The sequence below is a fragment of the Eptatretus burgeri genome, chromosome 17 (genome assembly GCF_056783735.1).
Source record: "Eptatretus burgeri isolate ZD-2024b chromosome 17, Ebu_testis_v1, whole genome shotgun sequence".
In the NCBI taxonomy this organism is placed as follows: Eukaryota; Metazoa; Chordata; class Myxini; order Myxiniformes; family Myxinidae; genus Eptatretus; species Eptatretus burgeri.
This window is the reverse complement of record NC_140977.1, coordinates 16600935-16620118: the sequence shown is the minus strand read 5'-3', so window position 1 is coordinate 16620118 and position 19184 is coordinate 16600935. Positions and strand designations below refer to the sequence as shown.

Here is a 19184-nt window from a genome sequence, read left to right as displayed (position 1 = left end):
TGTGTGTGTAAAGTTTCGCCTCAATCTGTTTAGCCGTTCTGGAGAAGAAGATTAAAAAAAAAAAAATTCCCAAAACAAGATGGCTGCCGAACCAAGTGACCTATGACGTCATAATATATTTTTTCTATGGCCAATTGTTGTGCAGATGAGGCTCAAGAAATTTCAGATTTTTCCTACGCAGCGTTGTACCTAACGAATTTTGACCTGCACACCTCTTGACCGTTGACCTCACGAAAAATCACCCCTGTTCCCATTGAGGAGCTTATTCAAATTTATGAAGCGAAAATATTTTTACCCTCGAAAGTTTCAGAGATACAGAGGTCCAAAATTTTTCGGTTTTTTTCAAGATGGCGCCCGTAGCACGTGACCTATGACGCCACAATTACCAATTAAGTTTGCTATCAAAAAGGATACATACTATGGTGAAAATTTCGTGTCGATCGGACTTACCGTTCCTGAGAAAATGATTTTTAAAGCGTAAGAACCCGCAAAATTGCCGGCGGAAAAATATAAATAATAAAAAATAAGGAAATAAACAGAAGAAAAACAATAGGGTTCCCTGTCAGAATGACAGGGTACCCTAATAAGTGGTTGAATTCAGTGACCTGACATGCAAATGATCTTCAAATTTCAAGTCAATCAGATGAAAATTGACAATTTTAGAAACAATTTCAAAATTTGGCCTGTTGGATCGACCTTATGGCCTATGTTGACTTTTGACCGATGTTAACCTCAAAAGTAAGAGGTCGATTAATTCATTGAGCTGAAATGCAAATCTTGTTCAATTGTCAAGTCAATCGGATGAAGTTTGAGGATTTTAGAAAATTTAGCTCAAATTGGCCGATGGAGACCTTTTTGGTCGAGCAAATTTTATGAAACTTCAATGCGTGACCGTCAACGGGTCGGTGACATTAACCTCTGAAAATTTCAGAACAATTTGTTGAGCGGTTTGGGCTGGAGTCGAGCGGACAGACAAACAAATGAAAAATCACTAAATGAGCGACACTTGGCAAAACAGCACAAAATAAATAGAACGGCTCTCGGTTGAGCACATACCTCTGCCAGGTGGAACAGTTTATGTTTTGTATCCCACTGATGGGCTGGATCCGAACCCAAATCCAATCTACTTGTTATTGTCACCTATTCAACTTATCCACCTTGTTTTGTCATAACTCATCCACAACTTTTTGAGATATAGTGATTAATAGGTGGTTTAATTCAGGGTAATTCCATGGGAAAAGTTACCTGGTGGCTATTTTTTGAAAGTACATTTTTCATTAAACCTTATATACCATATGACAGATCATGAATTGAAATAATTGATTTTTTTGCAATTTTAGCTTCATCAAGCAGTGTCTGTATACATTGTGGTCGTATCTCCGGACGTTTATTAATAAACGTCCGGAGATGTTATGTCTGTTACGCTCAGTTGTTATGTCCGTTACATTTGCCATAGTACTGCCTACTCGGTATCATTAATTCCTCAAATAAATACTGGGAATACAATGACGTACCTATACCAAGCTGCTATACCACATTTAGTCTTCTGTTGTAGAACACTTCACAGAAATTTGTGAGCAAAACGATCATCATGCTAAAGCGGGTATTTTGATGGTTACATTCGTTACGAAGATTCATCATACTGTAACACTCAGGCAAAAATTCTTAATCTCATATAATTACCATTTCCTGGCACCTTTGTGTTCACTGCACAAAATAAACATACATTTGGTATGATAACCTTGTTCTTCATGAAATATTTTTGAGAACTGCCAATAAGTTCTGTCTGAATGTTACGTCCGTTTCGGTGGAATGGTCTTCAGCAACCTGATATGAAAATGGTCTTCAAATTTCAAGTCAATTGGATGAAAATTGACAATTTTAGGAACAATATTAAAAGTTGGCCTATGTTGGGCTGACCTTATCTGGCATGAGAAAATTCCGCGAATTCGCAGAATCCGCGAATTTATTCACCCAGGAACGTTCCTGAGTTAAGCACAAATCCATTGAGAGAAAAAAATAGGGGATATGGGGGGGGGGGGGTTAAGTCAATTGTTGGGAGTGATTTCATGCCGCCGACGATCTTTATTAAAAAAAAGTATTCTGAGGTCCCTAATACAGATTCCCGGCACACTGCACTGACGTCATTGCCAGATTCATTAACATAACATTCAGACCACCTCGCCGCATTACTCCTGAAACTGTCACAGCAGCATTAATCGAGCTAGAGGCGTGGTGTTTCGAGTGTGCAAGGCCAAGGTCGCTTCTAAAACGTGGCCGCATTCAGTAGCCGCAGGCTGTTCTGGGATTGTGATGCTTGTTTGGCTGCACTAATTGACAAGACTTGCAAGAATTCCTGGAAGTGGGAATGGCTGGAGCGTATGCCATGCGGTACGGTGGCTTGTGGGGCTTTCATTCAAAAGATAGCCCAGCCAGGAAAGGCTGTATGCACATGGTGCTCAAAGGAGATTGTTTATGGAGGACGTGGGTACAAGTCATTGGAATCCCATGCGGAGAGCAAGAAGCATCGTGATATTCAGAGAATCCGGGCATCCAATTACAGTCTTCCTGGTAAATATAGCCTTGGGCTTTATACATGTACAGTTATCAGTATACATGTACACAGTAGACATCTATGCTGTCAATGTAGTGTAGTGTGGTGTGGTGCACTTTCACTACAGTAATAAATTATGTTAATTGGCAAGCAAGCCACAACTCAGAATTGGGTCAATCTTGTTTACCACCAATAGCACCTGGCAATGACTAATAGTCTGAGGCTTAGTGTAATCACTGTACCGATCACTGTATTCACTTTCTGAAGCACGTATTATAAATGGTGATTGGCTTTTCTTTTTTTACTCTGCATTGGCTTTGGCTTTTGCTTTTTCTCCAGGTGTTTCCACACCTTCTGCTACCTCTTGAACTGCTGCTTCTACTGCCCCCATCCCCTGTACACCGATGCCTGCTGTACCAATAGGTGACGGTATCCAATGTTCAAGCCCCGGTCCTTTCCTTCCTCGCACAGCATTCCCTGCCATTCAGCCTTGCCCCTGAACTGATAAGCCTGGCCAAAGCACTCAACCTGGATGCAAAGGCCCTTGGTCAGCTCACAATGGACAGGACATCTGCTTCCTACAAGCTTAGGTTTGGACTAGGACATACCGTACATCACCAGTTGATATGAGCACTGCAGAGGGAATACTTCTCTCTGACCATTGATGAGTCAACAAGCACAAACCATCAGAGGGTCTTATGTGTCCTGGCCAGTTACTACAGGTCATAGTGCAGCATCTAGAGTCCCTTGTTGTGATCAAAGTGGACAGTGCCTCGTTGCACCAGGAACTGGTTGACTTGTTGAAGAAGTATGAGCTACCGTGGAAGAACTGCATATCCATCCTCATGGACTCCTGCTCAGTCATGCGGGGATCCAAGTCAGGAGTCGAAGTTCGCATCAGGGAAAACAATGCCCCACACATGTTGGACATAGATGGGGACTCCTGTCACCATGCTCACAATGCGTCCAAGAAGCTGAGCGATTCATTCGACAACTTCGCAGAGCGCATGCTCTCTGACATCTACAATGACTTCAAGTGGTCACCTGACTTAAAGCAGTTCTTGCAGGAAATCTGTGGGCTGATTGGTGTCAGGTATACCATGCCAGAGCGGTATGTCAGTCACAGGTGGCTCTCTGTGTATGATGTCAGTGTTGACACTCTGCGGCTGTGGGATGCCTTTGTTGTCTTCTACTTTGGCTTCCTATCTCAAGCTGATCGCGCACACTACTTGTCACGGGTTGTGGAGGTCTACCATCGCAGGCACGTAGACACAAAAGCCAAGGAGAGAATACGCCAGATCCATGATGTTCTGAAGAAGAAGAATATCACCAAAGATGGCAAGGCACGAAAGGAGCGTATACTGCAGCGAGTCTTCCACAAGAAGAAATTGATGAGACTGATATTGATGTTCTATACATCAGTGTTCCCGCTGCTGAAGAAGTATGTCCTCCTGTTTGAGATGAAGGCCCCACTGATCCACAAGCTCAATGACCAGCAGGTGGACCTTGTCCGAGAGTTCATGGCCTGCTTTGTCAAACCTGAGAAGCTGCCATCCTCAGGCAAGAGACTTCAGACCCTCGACCTGGATGAGAAAGCGAACCTGCTACAAGTGAAGAAGATGTTTCTTGGAGTTGGTGTGTCTGAGAATGTCAACACTGCCCGTAGTGGAGATGGAGAAGTGCATGACTTCTTGCAGAGTGTGGAGAAGGCCTATGTGACATGTGGAAAGTACCTCCAGAAGAAAATGCCCCTGCATAATGCTGTCCTCAGAAGTGTCTCAGCAATTGATCCACTCAGCAGAGGGCACACTGTCAGCCAGGAGCAGCTCCTGAAATTGCCACGCCTGGTGACAAATGTCCTTGCACCAGAGGAATGTGATGCTTTTGAACTGGAGGTTCGGAATTTCCAGATCGACTCTAGCCTGCCACCAGCTCAGGAAGATGAGTCTGCTCGCATCGACGACTTGTGGACTACGGTCTTTGAAGGTGGAAAGTACCCCTACTCTCAAGAATGGTGAAGGCTGTGCTGTCCTGCTTCCATGGGCCACAAGTTGAGAGTGCCTTCAATCTCATGGAAGATGTCTTTGATGTCAGATCACACCGACTAAACATGGAGACCTACAGCGCAGTGATGGGTGTCAAGTACAATCTTCGATCATCAGGACAAACTGCAGTGGAGTACTACAGTAGGACTGACAAACTGCACAGTCCCATAGATCTAGACCTGTGCAAGAACATGAGGGGAGCCTACAAAACCTACAAGGCAGAACTGGCAGACAGGAGGGACAAAGAAGAAGAAAGAAGGTGAGAAGTGGGTGCAGCTGCTCTCAGTAAGTTGACCAAGCGCAAGACAAAATAACTGACTGAGAAGGCTGCAAAGAAGGCAAGACTTTCCCACCAACGTGCAAGCAAAAAAAAGCACAACCTGAACCAAAAGACAAAGAAGTGAACAATGTTCAGTGGTTAGGCGCCTGTCGACATTATCGACTCAAGAACTCAACAACTAGTGGATGCAACAGTGTTACCAATTGTGAACTTATTATGCAAACTTTTAGTGCAACCTGTTATCAATTATTGTCAACTTATTATGCAAACTTATTATGCAACTTGGTATCAATTATTGTCCACTTATTATGCAACTTGGTATCAATTATTGTCAACTTTGTTTAATTTGCTATAAAGACAATGAAAGAATATTATCCAACAGATTGATTCATGATTTGTACAATGAATTTTGACAACAATTTACATTACAACATTGATTAATAATTTGCAAGATGAATTTCATGTCTTCAATGATTGTCTTCAGTGCTTTTACCCTGTTAACAAGGACAACACTATACACAATCCTCTTAAAAGGGACCAGGAAATGCAGTAGAATGCAGGTGAGAACACCTGGAACCTTTAGCATTCGGGGGCCACCCAGGCCCCCGAACCCCGGCCTACAAATTTTTTCGCCTCGGCCCATCGTTTTTTTCAGCTAATTTTTTTTAGACTCTCTCGTGCCTACCTTATGGCCTATGTTGACCTTTTGACCGATGTTACCCTCAAAAGTAAGAGGTGGTTGAGTTCAGTGACCTGATATGCAAATGGTTTTCAAATTTCAAGTCAATCAGATGAAAATTGAGGATTTTAGAAAATTTGGCCCAAATTGGCCTTTTGGCCTATGTTACCCTCAAAAGTAATAGGTGGTTGAATTCATTGATCTGATGTGCAAATGCATGATCGTCACAGGGTCAGTGTTAACTTGTGCCCGGGAACTTTGTAAGGAACGAAAACACTGGACCCGAGGACTTCCAAAATTAATAGTTGATTTGTGTGGTTGAATAGTTGATCACACACACACACACACACACACACACACACACACACACACACACACACACACACACACACACACACACACACACACACACACACACACACAAACACAAACACACACACACACACATACACACACACACACACACACACACACACACGCATTTAAAGGCCATTTTCCCCACTAAAGCGGGGGTTAGCCTTGTGGGCCCCATTACAATCTTCTCCACTTTACCCTATTTTCTGCATCTCCCCTTCTTAATCCCCTTGCCCACATTTCTTCTTCCACCACCTTTAGCCAAGTTTTTCTCGGTCTTCCCCGTCCTCTACTTCCTACTACACTCATTTCCAACACTCCTCTCACCCAGTCACTTTCATCCTTCCTCAACACATGACCCAACCATCTCAACCTGTTTCTCTTCACAACCTCCATCACAGACTCTATTCCCATCATCTTCCGCAGGTCATCATTTGTCTTCCTCTCTCTCAACGATACTCCACACATCCACCGAACGATTCACATTTCCACCCTTTCCAGCCTTTGTTGCTGCTCCATGTTCAGTGCCCATGTCTCACTCCCATAAATCATCGTACTCCTCACACATGTAGCATACACCTTTCCCTTCAGCTTCAACGACACTCCCCTCTTCGTCAGCACGCCACTCAGTTCCCGAAACTTCTTCCATGCACATCTCACTCTCGCAACCGTCGAAGAGTCTGATCCACCTTCTCCATTCACAATGTCTCCTCGGTAGCAAAATGTTTTCACCCCTTCCAGCTTCACACCATCTCCAAGATCCAACTCAACAATTCCTTCATCTGCTGCTCCCTCTATGCATACCTTACACTTGAATGTAGCTGCCACACTGGTTAATGACCCTCTCACACCACTACATTTTCGATGAACCCATTCAGCACACATTGTACACTGAATGGAGTTCACTCCAACACCCTTCCTGCACACAGCACACGGCCACTTCCCAGTCCTTTCCACCTCACCACATGCTTTACTACTTGCCATCACCTTCGTCTTTCCGATATTCACCTTCAAACCTTTTGCCTCCATACATTCCTTCCACTTGTTCATCTTCTCCTTCAGTCCTTCCATAATCTCTGCAATCAACACCAGATCATCTGCAAACAGCAGCTCCCACGGTAAACCCTCCTTTACCCTCCGAGCCAGCACCTCCATCACAACTACAAATAGAAATGGACTTAGTACCGACCCCTGGTGCACTCCCACCTTCACTTCAAGCTCACCACTGTTCCCATCCTTCATCCTTACAGCTGTGCGCGCTCTCTCGTACATGGCCATCACTACTCTGATCAACCATTCCTCCACTCTTAACTTTCTCAATGCCCATGCATTACTTCGTGTGGAACCCTATGAAATGCTTTCTCCAGATCAACAAACCCAAAAAACAACTTCTTCCTCTTCTCCATGTACTTCTCCTGCAACTGCCTTAAAATAAAAATTGCATCTGTCGTTCCTCTTCCTGGCATAAATCCAAACTGCATTTCATCAATCTTTACTTTCTTCCTTATCCTCTTCTCCAACATCCTTTCCAATACCTTCATTCCATGCTCCAATAACTTTATTGCTCTATAGGAGCCACAGTCCAGAGGGTCACCTTCTCCCCTTGTACAGAGGGACGAGGGTACTCGGTTCCCAATCCACTGGAATGCGGCCTTCTTTCACCACCAGATTACAGATCTCTGTCATTCTCTTCACACCCCAACTTCCCGCTGCCTTCAACATATCTCCCACAACTCCCTTCGGCCCTCCTGCTTTTCTACTCTTCATTGCTCTTATAGCTTCCTCAACTTCCTTCTCAGTTATCTCCTCTGCTGGTCCTAAACTGGGTTACTCTCGATGTTGCTATCCCATTCATTTTCTACATTCAACAGCCTTTCCATATATCTCTTCCATCTTCCTTTAATTCCATCTGAGTCCACAACGATTTGTCCCACTTCATCCTTCAAGCAACTCACCCCTGTCACAACTCACCTTTGGGTGCACAAATAGAACAGAGAAGGGATTCAAGATGTATAGATTTCCATCAGATGCTAAAAGACGGAAAATCTTGGAGAACAGTCAGTCGTGTTGGATGGAAAGCAACTTCTTCGTCGGTTCTCTGCCAGGTCAGTGTGATTGTGGTAATGGTCCCATATGTGTATATTTGTGTGCTGCGAGTGAGACTGGCCTTTGCTTTGGCTTTTCAGGCTTGTTATTCATTGCTCGTGGATTAATTAGCACTTGAAAGGGAAGGCATCTTTATTTAAAATTAAGTTTGAGTTGGAGTCTTCGAGATAGATCAATTAATATAGGGTCAAGATCATGTCTCCAAAATCAGACTCAGACTCAAAGTCAAAGTCAAACTAAAGTCAAAACAGACTAATGAACGGAGAACGGATCCGGGCTAACTCGGCCCACTCTTCGAAGGCAGGGTTAGGGTCAACACTAACCCTAATTCTGACCCGAACCCAAATTCTGACCCTAACCCTAACACTAACCCTAATTAGCAGCACTAACGTGCTGCTGCTCTTCCTTCGCTCCAATTGGTTCTTCTGACCACGTCCTTGTTAAAGTGGACATCTCTCTGGCTGTCATCAGAGAACCACCTCACCGCCGTCGAGTCTGGCATTTCACTCAAGCCGACTGGCAGGGTCTCCGAGCAGCCATCAAACTTACAGACTGGTCTCCTATCACTACTTTCTCAAACATCAACTCATCCTGGGAATTCTTTCAAAGAAACTTGCTCTCCCTCATGCACAGATTTATCCCCTCTCGTGTTCAGTTGTCTTACCCTTCCTCCCGCCCTTGGTTTACTGAAGCTTGTGGTGAGGCAGTTGTCCTGAAACAACTTGCCTTTGCCTCATGGAAAGCAAACCCAACTGAGGGCAATCTCAGTTCTTTCCACAAAGCTCGGAACAAGTGTGTATCTACCCTCAGGAGAGCCAGAAAACAACATCTTTCTCATCTCAAGTCTGAACTCTCAAACCTCTCTCCCTCCTCAAAATCCTGGTGGCGTTTAATCAAATCTGTTTCTGGTGTATGTTCCCCCTCCATCCCCTCCCTTACCTCAAATGGCCGCACTGCTGATTCCACACGTGATAAAGCTGAATGTCTAAACTCGGTGTTTGCAGCTAAATCTTGTGTCCCAAACCCATCACTATCTCTACCCACTTTACCCAGTCGCACCCAACTGTCCCTGGACTCTGTATCCTTTTCTCCTGACAAGGTGGAGAGCTTGCTTTCAAACCTCGAGTCAGATTCTGCAACCGGTCCAGACGGCATCAGCCCACGTGTCCTCAAAGCCTGCTCTTCTGCTCTTGCTCACCCTCTCTCTGTTCTATTCACCCTCTCATTTTCCCAAGGTCATCTGCCATCTGCTTGGAAATCTGCTAACATCACTGCCCTGCATAAAAAAGGTGCAAAAACAGATCCCTGTAACTACAGACCAATCAGCCTTCTCCCAATCATCAGCAAGGTTATGGAATCCATCATTGCTTCAGACATGAAATCCTTCCTCTTCTCCAATGGCTTGATTTCCAATCATCAATTTGGTTTCAGACCAGGTCACTCTACCCTGGATATGCTGCTACTGCTCTCCCATCAATGGATGGAGGTCCTCAATGCCAGACAGGAAATCCGAGCCGTATCCCTGGACATATCACGTGCTTTTGACACAGTCTGGCACCCTGCCCTACTCACCAAACTCTCTTCCCATGGTATTCAAGGCCATCTCCACTCATGGCTCGCAGACTTCCTCTCCTGTCGCAGTCAACGTGTGGCCCTAAATGGAGTTCTTTCATCCCCTCTTCCTGTGCAGGCTGGAGTTCCTCAAGGTAGCGTTCTGGGCCCTGTTCTTTTTCTGGTTTTCATCAATGATCTCTCGGACTCTCTGGAAAATCCTCTATTTCTCTTTGCCGATGACTCCACCCTCTGCCGTACCATCTGTCATCCCTCAGACCGGCAAGCAGCAGCTTCTTCGCTCACTGCAGATCTGGATAAAATCACAAACTGGTCCAACACGTGGAACATGTCTTTCAATCCACACAAATCTCACACTCTCACTATGTCTCTTCGAAAGGACCGTTTACAAAACCCCCCATCCACTTTCTCAACAATCCTCTGGAAGAAGTCTTTTCTTTCAAGCTTCTGGGTCTCACTATCTGCCATGACCTTTCCTGGGAAAGTCACATTTCCAACCTCGCCTCAAAAGCCAGTCGCCGACTGGGAATCCTCCGTCGTGCAAAGTCCTTCCTCTGCCCTCTTGAGCTCCTGACTACTTACAAAGCTTTTGTCCGTAGCCTGATGGAGTACTGCTCTCCCCTCTGGGCTGGTGCTCCTGCCTCCCACCTTTCTCGACTTCACGCTGTCGAAACCAGGGCTTTTAAGATCATTGGCATCTCCCGCAATGAAGCTGAGTCTTTGGGCCTCTCACTCAATCACCGCAGGTTGGTCGGTGGTCTTTCTGTCTTCTACCGACTCCTCTGCATGCTTGGCCCCCTGCTCTCTCTGCGATTTGTCCCAACCACATTTCCACAGGGCGCTCAAGGTCCGCCAACAACCCCCTTCTTGTAAAACTACCAAAATCACGAATCACTGATCATCTTCAGTCTTTCATTCCTCTTTTTCCCGCCTTTGGAATAAACTTCCTCACTCTATTCTTTCCCATTCTTCCCTCCAGGCTTTCAAAACAGCTGTTCACCACCACCTCTTATCTTCCCCCATCCAAATCCTCGATCTTTTCTACCCCCGATAATCCACCCAAGCCCACTTCCTTCAATTCTCCTGCTTTCCTTCCTTAAAGTCCCTGTAATGTCCATCTTCTCCTCGCCATGTTCCCCGTCCCATCCCCATCCCTCTCCCTTCCACAGTTCACCTGTGTCTGTTCCCCAATGTTTTGTCCCTTCCACTCCCACCCCTCTTGTCTCATGCCTCCTTGCTGTGAGTTGTGTGTTAGCTCTCATACGAGCCTCGACCAAGGTATACAAAAAAAAAAAAATAAAAAAATAAAATTCTGACCCTAACACTAACCCTAATTCTGACCCCGACCCTAACCGTAACCCGAACCCTAAATCTAACCCTAACCCCAACCCTAGCTTTTAAGAGAAGATTCTGACCCTAACCCTAATTCTGACCCTAACCCAAACACTAACCCTAATTCTGACCCTAATCCTAACCCTAATTCTGACCAAAGATTAAAAATCTATTGGTGTGGGTGTAGACTGCCAGATCTCAGGATACGAAACAGGTCAACACCCCATAGAAGCATAGAAGGGAGCCCATCTAACTTCTGAGTGTAGAATGGTTGGGACTGGCTTTTACCTTTGGGGGGGGGCATGAGGGGGGGACATGCATTGAATGTATGTATTTGTCTCTGTTGATTTGAATGTGTGAGCACATTAACTTGTGTTTGTGTGTGTGACTTTCAATTTATAATTTGTATGTGTGTACATTAGTACATGCGTGTATGTGTGTGTGATTGTAAATATGTAATTTGTATATGTATTAGAGATTGTGTGTGTGTGTGTGTGTGTGTGAATGAGGGGGCCGGGTGGGGTGGGCTAATCTATTTTTGGTGGGATTAATATATGATCGGCATTCAGCAACATGCAGCAAAGTTTAGATTAATAATTTAAATATGAAAATTAAACAAACACAAATATTTTCCCACACATGATAAACAAGGTCAAACAACTGCAGAATTACAAAGATAACTCTTAACATTGTATTGTACATGTACATGTATAAGCAGGGAGGTGAGAGTTCGAGTCTCGCTCTCGCCTCCCTGAAATTAAAATGAGGCTGAAATAAGCAGCACATGTACTTGTCTCGTTCATTCCTTCTTTGTCATGGTTCTAAATGTCTGTGACTGTTAAATCACAACCAGCTCTGTGAATTTCTTCTTTCTCATATGGCTCTTAGTTGTCATAAATCTTCTAATTTGTCATCTTCACATAATTTGTTCATTATCAACATGGAAAAGCCAATTCCCATCTCTCATACATAGAGAACATAATGGAATATACGGTTCAATGCACTAGCGCCATACGGCAGCTCCGCGCGCGCACCGCACTGAATGGACTCAAAATGGCGTCAAATCGTTAGTTGTCGCTAATCTCTCGATAAAGGGACTCTACCCTTCACCATTCTCACACCACTTCCTTTCCATCGTGTCTCCTGCACACAACATATGTCCACTCTTCTTCTGACCAATGTTTCAACCACTTCTCCAGATCTCCCTGTCATTGTCCCTACATTCCTTGTACCAAACCTCAGAAACTGATCTCCACGTGGGGCATCAGACGATTGGTCATCATAAATGGAAAAATTTCCTCCTTTGCCTCGATCGGGTTCCCCACCTTGAGTTTTAACGAGAGGGGGTGAGGACCCCCATGGGGTACTTCGGGCTGTACCCTGCCCATCAGTTGTACTCATGGTTTCCTTTTGAGGTGATGTTTTTATGGCCGGATGCCCTTCCTGACGCCAACCCTTTTAGTTTCCTCTTACGACACGCAGGGATACGGTGTACCTATTCTAACCGGGGCACACACCAGGGAATAGTTGATCGTGCCGGAAATTTCAAAAAAAAAATTTTTTTTTTTTGCATTTCCTTGGCACGTGTTGGAAGAACCCCGCGGCACCAAATTTCAGATGTGCAGGAGTTTATGGTGGAGAATAGCAGCAAGGATGAAGGAAGCGAGCCGGGGTTGAGAACCACAGAATCGGGGTTGGGAGCCGAATTGGACGGTTGGGGTTCAAGAGGTGAGGCGCATCGAAGTCTGAGAATGGGTTTGGTCTGAGGAGAACGATTTCATAAGGAGAAAAAAAATTGAGGAGGTCATCCTGCCTGTTTGTCTCTCTGCCTGGTTTTGTCACCCTGTGTCCGTTCGTCTTCCTGCTCCTCGTTGTCTTCGTCCCTCCTTGTCGCATGCTCATGGCTGCCCTCCGCACTCATTTTTCCATCTGCTCGTCCAGCAGATGTGAATCCCCTGGTTTTGTCCCTTTAACGCCAGTGACTGAAATCTGGTGTGAGGTGCCTGTTTTTTTAGATTCATTTTTAGCTCGGCTGTTCGAAGAACAGAGACATATAGCGATACCCCCGGCCTGAGCTTGAGCGTCAGCGTGAGCATAAAAATGTTAAAGTTTTTGGTGCAAGTTATTTCCTTTCTAATGTTTTTTATCTACCACACTATTTTTTACTGATTACAATATACAAATACATATATTGCTTTAAAATTATTTGGATCAGACTTCATTGCAATGCTTTATAAAAAATATTATTAGACTAGTCTTTAAAAACAATAAATGTATAAACAGGCGAGCATTGGGTGGCTTTGACACCACTCTGGTTTAGATTCATTGCACATCATTTTTGTGTCCATTTTTCTTCCCTATCCCAAACTGCCATCATATTCCTTTCATCGTGAATCATCCCCTGGTTGTTTGTGGTTTCTGAATAAACCCCTTGGTTTCAATAGAGCTAAGGTTCTCGTGTTTCTCCTCAAGACCGGCGTGTGCATTGTCTGCCATTAATTTGGAACGTGTCCACAAGAGTTAAGCCATGTGGAACAGCGTGAGATGTTTTCCTCCCACCGCAACAAGTTAGACGACAGTTAAGCAGTTGATGCTACAGCACATACAGTCGTACATGTCTGGTTACGTTTGTCAGAATGATATGACAAGTATTGTACCGAATCTGATTTTTTTTTCTTACAGGTCATGTGATGTTATATTTACAGGTGGATCCATTGAATCCCCAATGGAGACTGCACCTACTTGTAGGACCAGCTCAGACACACGCCCACAGGACCCGCCAACTGAAACGAGGAAGAGGACTTTTTACAAACCAGACGCACCGAATAATGAAATGTTTTCAGAGAATAATTTTCACAAGGTTCACAAAGGGGAAAAAGCTGAACATCCACGCAAATGCAAAACTTGTGGAAAATTGTTCAATCGATCATCCACCCTGAAATCACACATGGCAATTCACAATCGAGAACGCCTATACAAATGCACAGTTTGTGGAAAGTATTTTAATTGTTCATCGAATTTTAAAAAGCACATGACAATTCACAATGGAGAACGCCCATACAAATGCGCAAGTTGTGCAAAATCTTTTAATCAGTCAAGTACTCTCAAAAAGCACATGAGAATTCACAGTGGAGAACGCCCATACAAATGCTCAACATGTGGAAAATCTTTTAATCAGTCATCCACCCTGAAATCACACGTGATGACTCACAATGGAAACTACCCATACAACTGCACAAGATGTGGAAAATCCTTTGTTCATTCATCCACCTTCAAAATACACCTGAGAATTCACAACGGAGAATGCCCTTACAAATGTACAAGTTGTGGAAAATCATTTAAACGTTCATCCAACCTTAAAACGCACATGATGCTTCACAATGGAGAGCGCCCATACAAATGCACAAGTTGTGGAAAATCATTTACTCAGTCTTCCAATCTGAAGACACATGTGACATTTCACAGTGGAGAACGCCCATACAAATGCACAGTTTGTGGAAAATCTTTTCCTCAGTCATCGAGCCTGAAATTGCATATGATAATTCACAACGAAGAACGCCCACACAAATGCACAAGTTGTGGAAAATCCTTTCATCAATCATCCAATCTTAAATCGCACTTGAGAATTCACAATGGTGAATGCCCATACAAATGCGAAAGTTGTGGAAAATCTTTCAATCATTCGAGTACCCTCAAAAGGCATGTGAGAACTCACAGTGGAGAACGCCCGTACAAATGCACAAATTGTGGAAAATGTTTTGATCGATCATCCAGCCTTAAAACACACATGATAATTCACAATGGAGACTACCCATACAAATGCACAGTTTGTGGAAAGTATTTTAATTGGCCATCAAATTTTAAAAAGCACATGACTATTCACAATGGAGAACGCCCATACAAATGTGAAAGTTGTGGAAAATCTTTTAATCAGTCGAGCACCCTCAAAAGGCACGTGAGAATTCACAGTGGAGAACGCCCGTACAAATGCTCAACATGTGGAAAATCTTTTAATCAGACATCCACACTTACAACTCACATGATAATTCACAATGGAGAACGCCCGTACAAATGCACCGTTTGTGGAAAATCTTTTAATCGGTCATCCACACTTAAAACTCACATGAGAATTCACAGTGGAGAACGCCCATACAAATGCTCAACATGTGGAAAATCTTTTCCTCAGTCATCAAACCTGAAATTGCACATGATAATTCACAACGAAGAACGCCCACACAAATGCCCAAATTGTGGAAAATCCTTTCATCAATCATCCAATCTTAAATCACACTTGAGAATTCACAATGGTGAACGCCCATACAAATGCACACATTGTGGAAAATGTTTTGATCGATCATCCAGCCTTAAAACACACATGATCATTCACAATGGAGACTATCCATACAAATGCACAGTTTGTGGAAAGTATTTTAATTGGCCATCAAATTTTACAAAGCACATGACAATTCACAATGGAGAACGCCCATACAAATGTGAAAGTTGTGGGAAATCTTTTAATCAGTCGAGCACCCTCAAAAGGCACATGAGAATTCACAGTGGAGAACGCCCGTACAAATGCTCAACATGTGGAAAATCTTTTAATCAGTCATCTAGCCTTAAAACACACATGAGAATTCACAGTGGTGAATGTCCATACAAATGCTCAACATGTGGAAAATCTTTTAATCAGTCTTGTACCCTTAAGACGCACATGATAATTCACAATGTTGAGCGCCCATCTAAATGCACAAGTGATAGTCGGAGCAACGGGAATGATGAAGAAAATCCTCAGCGAGTATTCGAAAAGCATTCTGGTGAATATCACCACAAACGAGCTTCAAGTGGAGGCTGTCAGAGGTTCAGTGAAGATTTTGAAACGAGGCTTTGAGAACGAAGTTTCACATTTTGGTTCATGAATCTGCATGATCTTTTATTGAAAAAGGAGGTGGAGATTTTCAGTTCTGGGAAACCTCCTCCCACCTTCGGAAACCCTTAAATGGAGATACCAACCAACGAGTATGCCCATACAAATGCATAGTTTGAGGAAAATCTTTTCATCGGCCATCCATCCTGAAGCCTCACATGAGGATTCACCATGGAGAACGGTTAGGGTTCAGAGACCATGTTCTTTTTTCTCGAGACAGCAGTTTTTTTTTGTATTGTATTCTCTGACCTCCAGTTTTTTTTTTTAGAAATCGCAGCACAAATTAATTTTTTATCATGGCTGTCAACAACTACATAATGATTTGGGTTATTCACTTGCGCTGTTCCTTCCAACAACATAAAACTTTTAACAAGTATAATTACCGATGCAATTTACAACCAACTACCACAACAACGAGCTTTCGAGGTAGAGCAGAAAGGATGGAAGAGAGGTCGTTATGAAGCAATAGAACATTTGTTATTATACCAAACCATATTCAAAAATTGCAAGCTTTGACAAGCCATCTTGTCCACAGACTGGAAAGATGAAAAAAGCGTTTGATATTCCCACATTCATGGATTATAAAATGCATGCAAGTATACAAAGCTAACCCCCAAATAGTCACACTGATTGAGAAAGCAATGACACTGGAAGACAATGCTGATATGACCTTACTTGTAGGAAAGATTGAAATCCCAGGAGTAAACATATGACATGGTATCTTGCAAGGTGGCTTTCCCCCCCTCCTATTTTGTCTGGCTCTGGACCCACTGAGAACAATGAACAAGGACACAGATACAATATGACATGCAACAGAAGGATGACCAAAGAAACAAGAAAGGTAACCCATCTATTGCACATGATTGATCTAAAAGTCTTCGCACCAAATGATGCAAAATTGGGAGATCATCTGAAACTACAAAAGCAATACTTGGAGGACATTCAAATGGAGTTTTGTCTGACCAAATGTGCCAAATGCACATTTGTACGAGGAAAAACAAGAACATCCAACATTTCAATCGATCAAAGTACAACAAAACAGGAATGAGAAAAGGAAGCATCTCACATATACCTCAAAATAGAAGAAGGCCCCAAGGTAAAACACACAATATGCGTAAAATAAACAGCAAAGAGTACCTAGGCAGATAGATGACTAATTCTGAAGTCATCCCTCTCTCCAAGAAAAAAAACAAAGCTATAACCCAACTTGCAGTGCCGGTATGCCAATGTAGCTCTGCAATTATAAACTTGTCACAATTGGAGATGAACAACTTAGACATCAAAACAAGGAAATTTCTAATTTCACAAGATATTCTGCAAAAGGCAATGCATACCGAGGTTGTACTTAATGAGACGAGAAGTAAGGAGGTGGTTTGATGGAACTTTACCAAGTGCACAGAACAACATGTGGAACAAGTGGCGTGTGTGAAAAGCTCAGCAGACTATCGAATGAGATTTATAGACGAGCAAGAAAACAACAGACCAGAAAATATATCCTTAACCCATTTTGCAACAAACTTCCAAAAACAGGTGCAAATGTAGGACATGACCCAGAAAAATTAAACAAACAAATACAGCCCCAACGATTACAAAGATAAAAAAGGAAAACAACAAAAATGATCTATCAGCAGATATACCATGAGAAATGGGAGAATGACAAAAGAGCAGGAAGATTTAAAATCAAAAGAAAAAGAAGAGCTTGACAGAATGGGGATCGCCAAGGAAGGCTCATTGGAATGGCTAAGACGAGGTCAGCTCAATTGGGATGGAGAACAAATCATCATATATGACCTGATGATCCCATCCAGCGTGAACGTAGAAAACAAAGCACTGCGACCAGACATCATACTCAGATAGAAGAAGGAAAATAAGGCATTGCTAATTGAAGATTCAGTACCCAGTGATTTTGGTCTAAATAACACAGAAATCAAGAAAATGACCAAATATCAAGATGTCAAGAATGAAGACAAAAGATCCTGAAAGCTGAAGAGTGCCGAAATTGTACCAATGATAATTGGAGTATTGGAAATACAAAAGGAGAACCTCGCAAGATCCGACAAACCAGCCTGGGGAACATTACCACACACAAACTCCAATTGGATGATGTCCAGCACCTCGTGATAATGCTGAAAAGATGAAAAAAAGAGGTTTCTGTTTAGAACAAAACTATGAGAACAACACAACTTAGCACATAAACAACGGAACGAAGGTGGATACTTCGAGTCCTGGGAGGAATCCGTTTTACCTTCTGAAACCCGAATTATGGAGATAACAACCATTGGAACACATATATACTCGTATACACACATGCATACATACGTATTATAATATGGTAATGATGTTGATTGACAACTCTACGGAGCGCTATCACTACCAGCGACGTCAGAATTAGGATAAACTTGTCACCCAGCAATGAGCTTTTGAGGCAGAGCAGAAAGGATGCCAGAGAGGATGCTATTAAACAATAGACTATATATTATTACACTAAACTATACTCGAAAATTGTAAGATTTGATAAATCAACTTGTCTACAGCCTGGAAAGATTTCAAAAAACCATTGATATTCCCACATTCATGGATGATAAAATGCATGCAAGTTTACAAAATTAACCTCCAAATAGTCATACTGATTGAAAAACCAATGATGCTTTGGAAGACAACCATAGCCAGCATCCTATTTCTTTCCGATCAAGAAGCCACCAGCATCTTGTGGGGAAAGCCACATGATTGACGACAACCAAAAAGTTCTAAATAATGGTGAATCCTCTTTAATGGAGGGCACGCTTTTGAACTCTGACTTACCAAGAAGTGAAAAGGGACACAGATCCCTCCAGTTGAAAAATATTTTCAACAAGATGTTGAATTATTATGAAAATGCCTGTTTGAATAAAGTGACATGTTGGAGCCGTGGCCACACCAATTTCTTTAAATAAGATGAAAATGTATACAAGAGTGGCAGGATATGTCAGCTGGTGGCATGTTCACAATTCAGCACAGGATTTCGGTTTGATGACTGCAGGAACAAATGTGATAACAGCTGTCACTGATGCACTGCCAGGAAGAAGTGGTGCATTTTGGAACATGCTATCTCATTCAAATTTAGATTAAGGATGTGGAATATCCCATGATTCCTTTCCTTAAAATTGGCCTTTAATTTTAGGGTCATCTGCTAGGTAACATTACATACTTGGGGTGGCAATGATCCTATTAATGGTGAGGAAATTGACATTTCGATAAGCATGCAATTGAAATAGTTTCTTCAAGGTGTTTGTCTTGACACTTGCTGGCACTGCGGTCGACTAACCAGGGTCTGTTTCTGGACGCAAGACCACATTATT

The 19184-nt window shown here is 43.0% G+C and overlaps 1 protein-coding gene across 6 annotated transcripts in view; it reads left to right on the top strand.

The window, feature by feature from the left end:
• LOC147009408 (uncharacterized) overlaps positions 1 to 18750 on the top strand; it is a 33342-nt gene extending 14592 nt beyond the window's left edge. For 3 of the 6 annotated variants that reach the window (XM_085861793.1, XM_085861790.1, XM_085861789.1), the window contains one exon: positions 13628 to 18750. In XM_085861793.1, coding sequence (XP_085717919.1) covers positions 13628 to 15810 — 2183 coding nt within the window. In that variant the 3' untranslated portion in view covers positions 15811 to 18750. Of the gene's footprint in view, positions 1 to 2893; positions 6006 to 13604 lie in introns of those variants that run through there. The other 3 variants (XM_085861791.1, XM_085861792.1, XM_085861794.1) reach the window with 2 other exon arrangements.
• Positions 18751 to 19184: the final 434 nt, after the last annotated feature.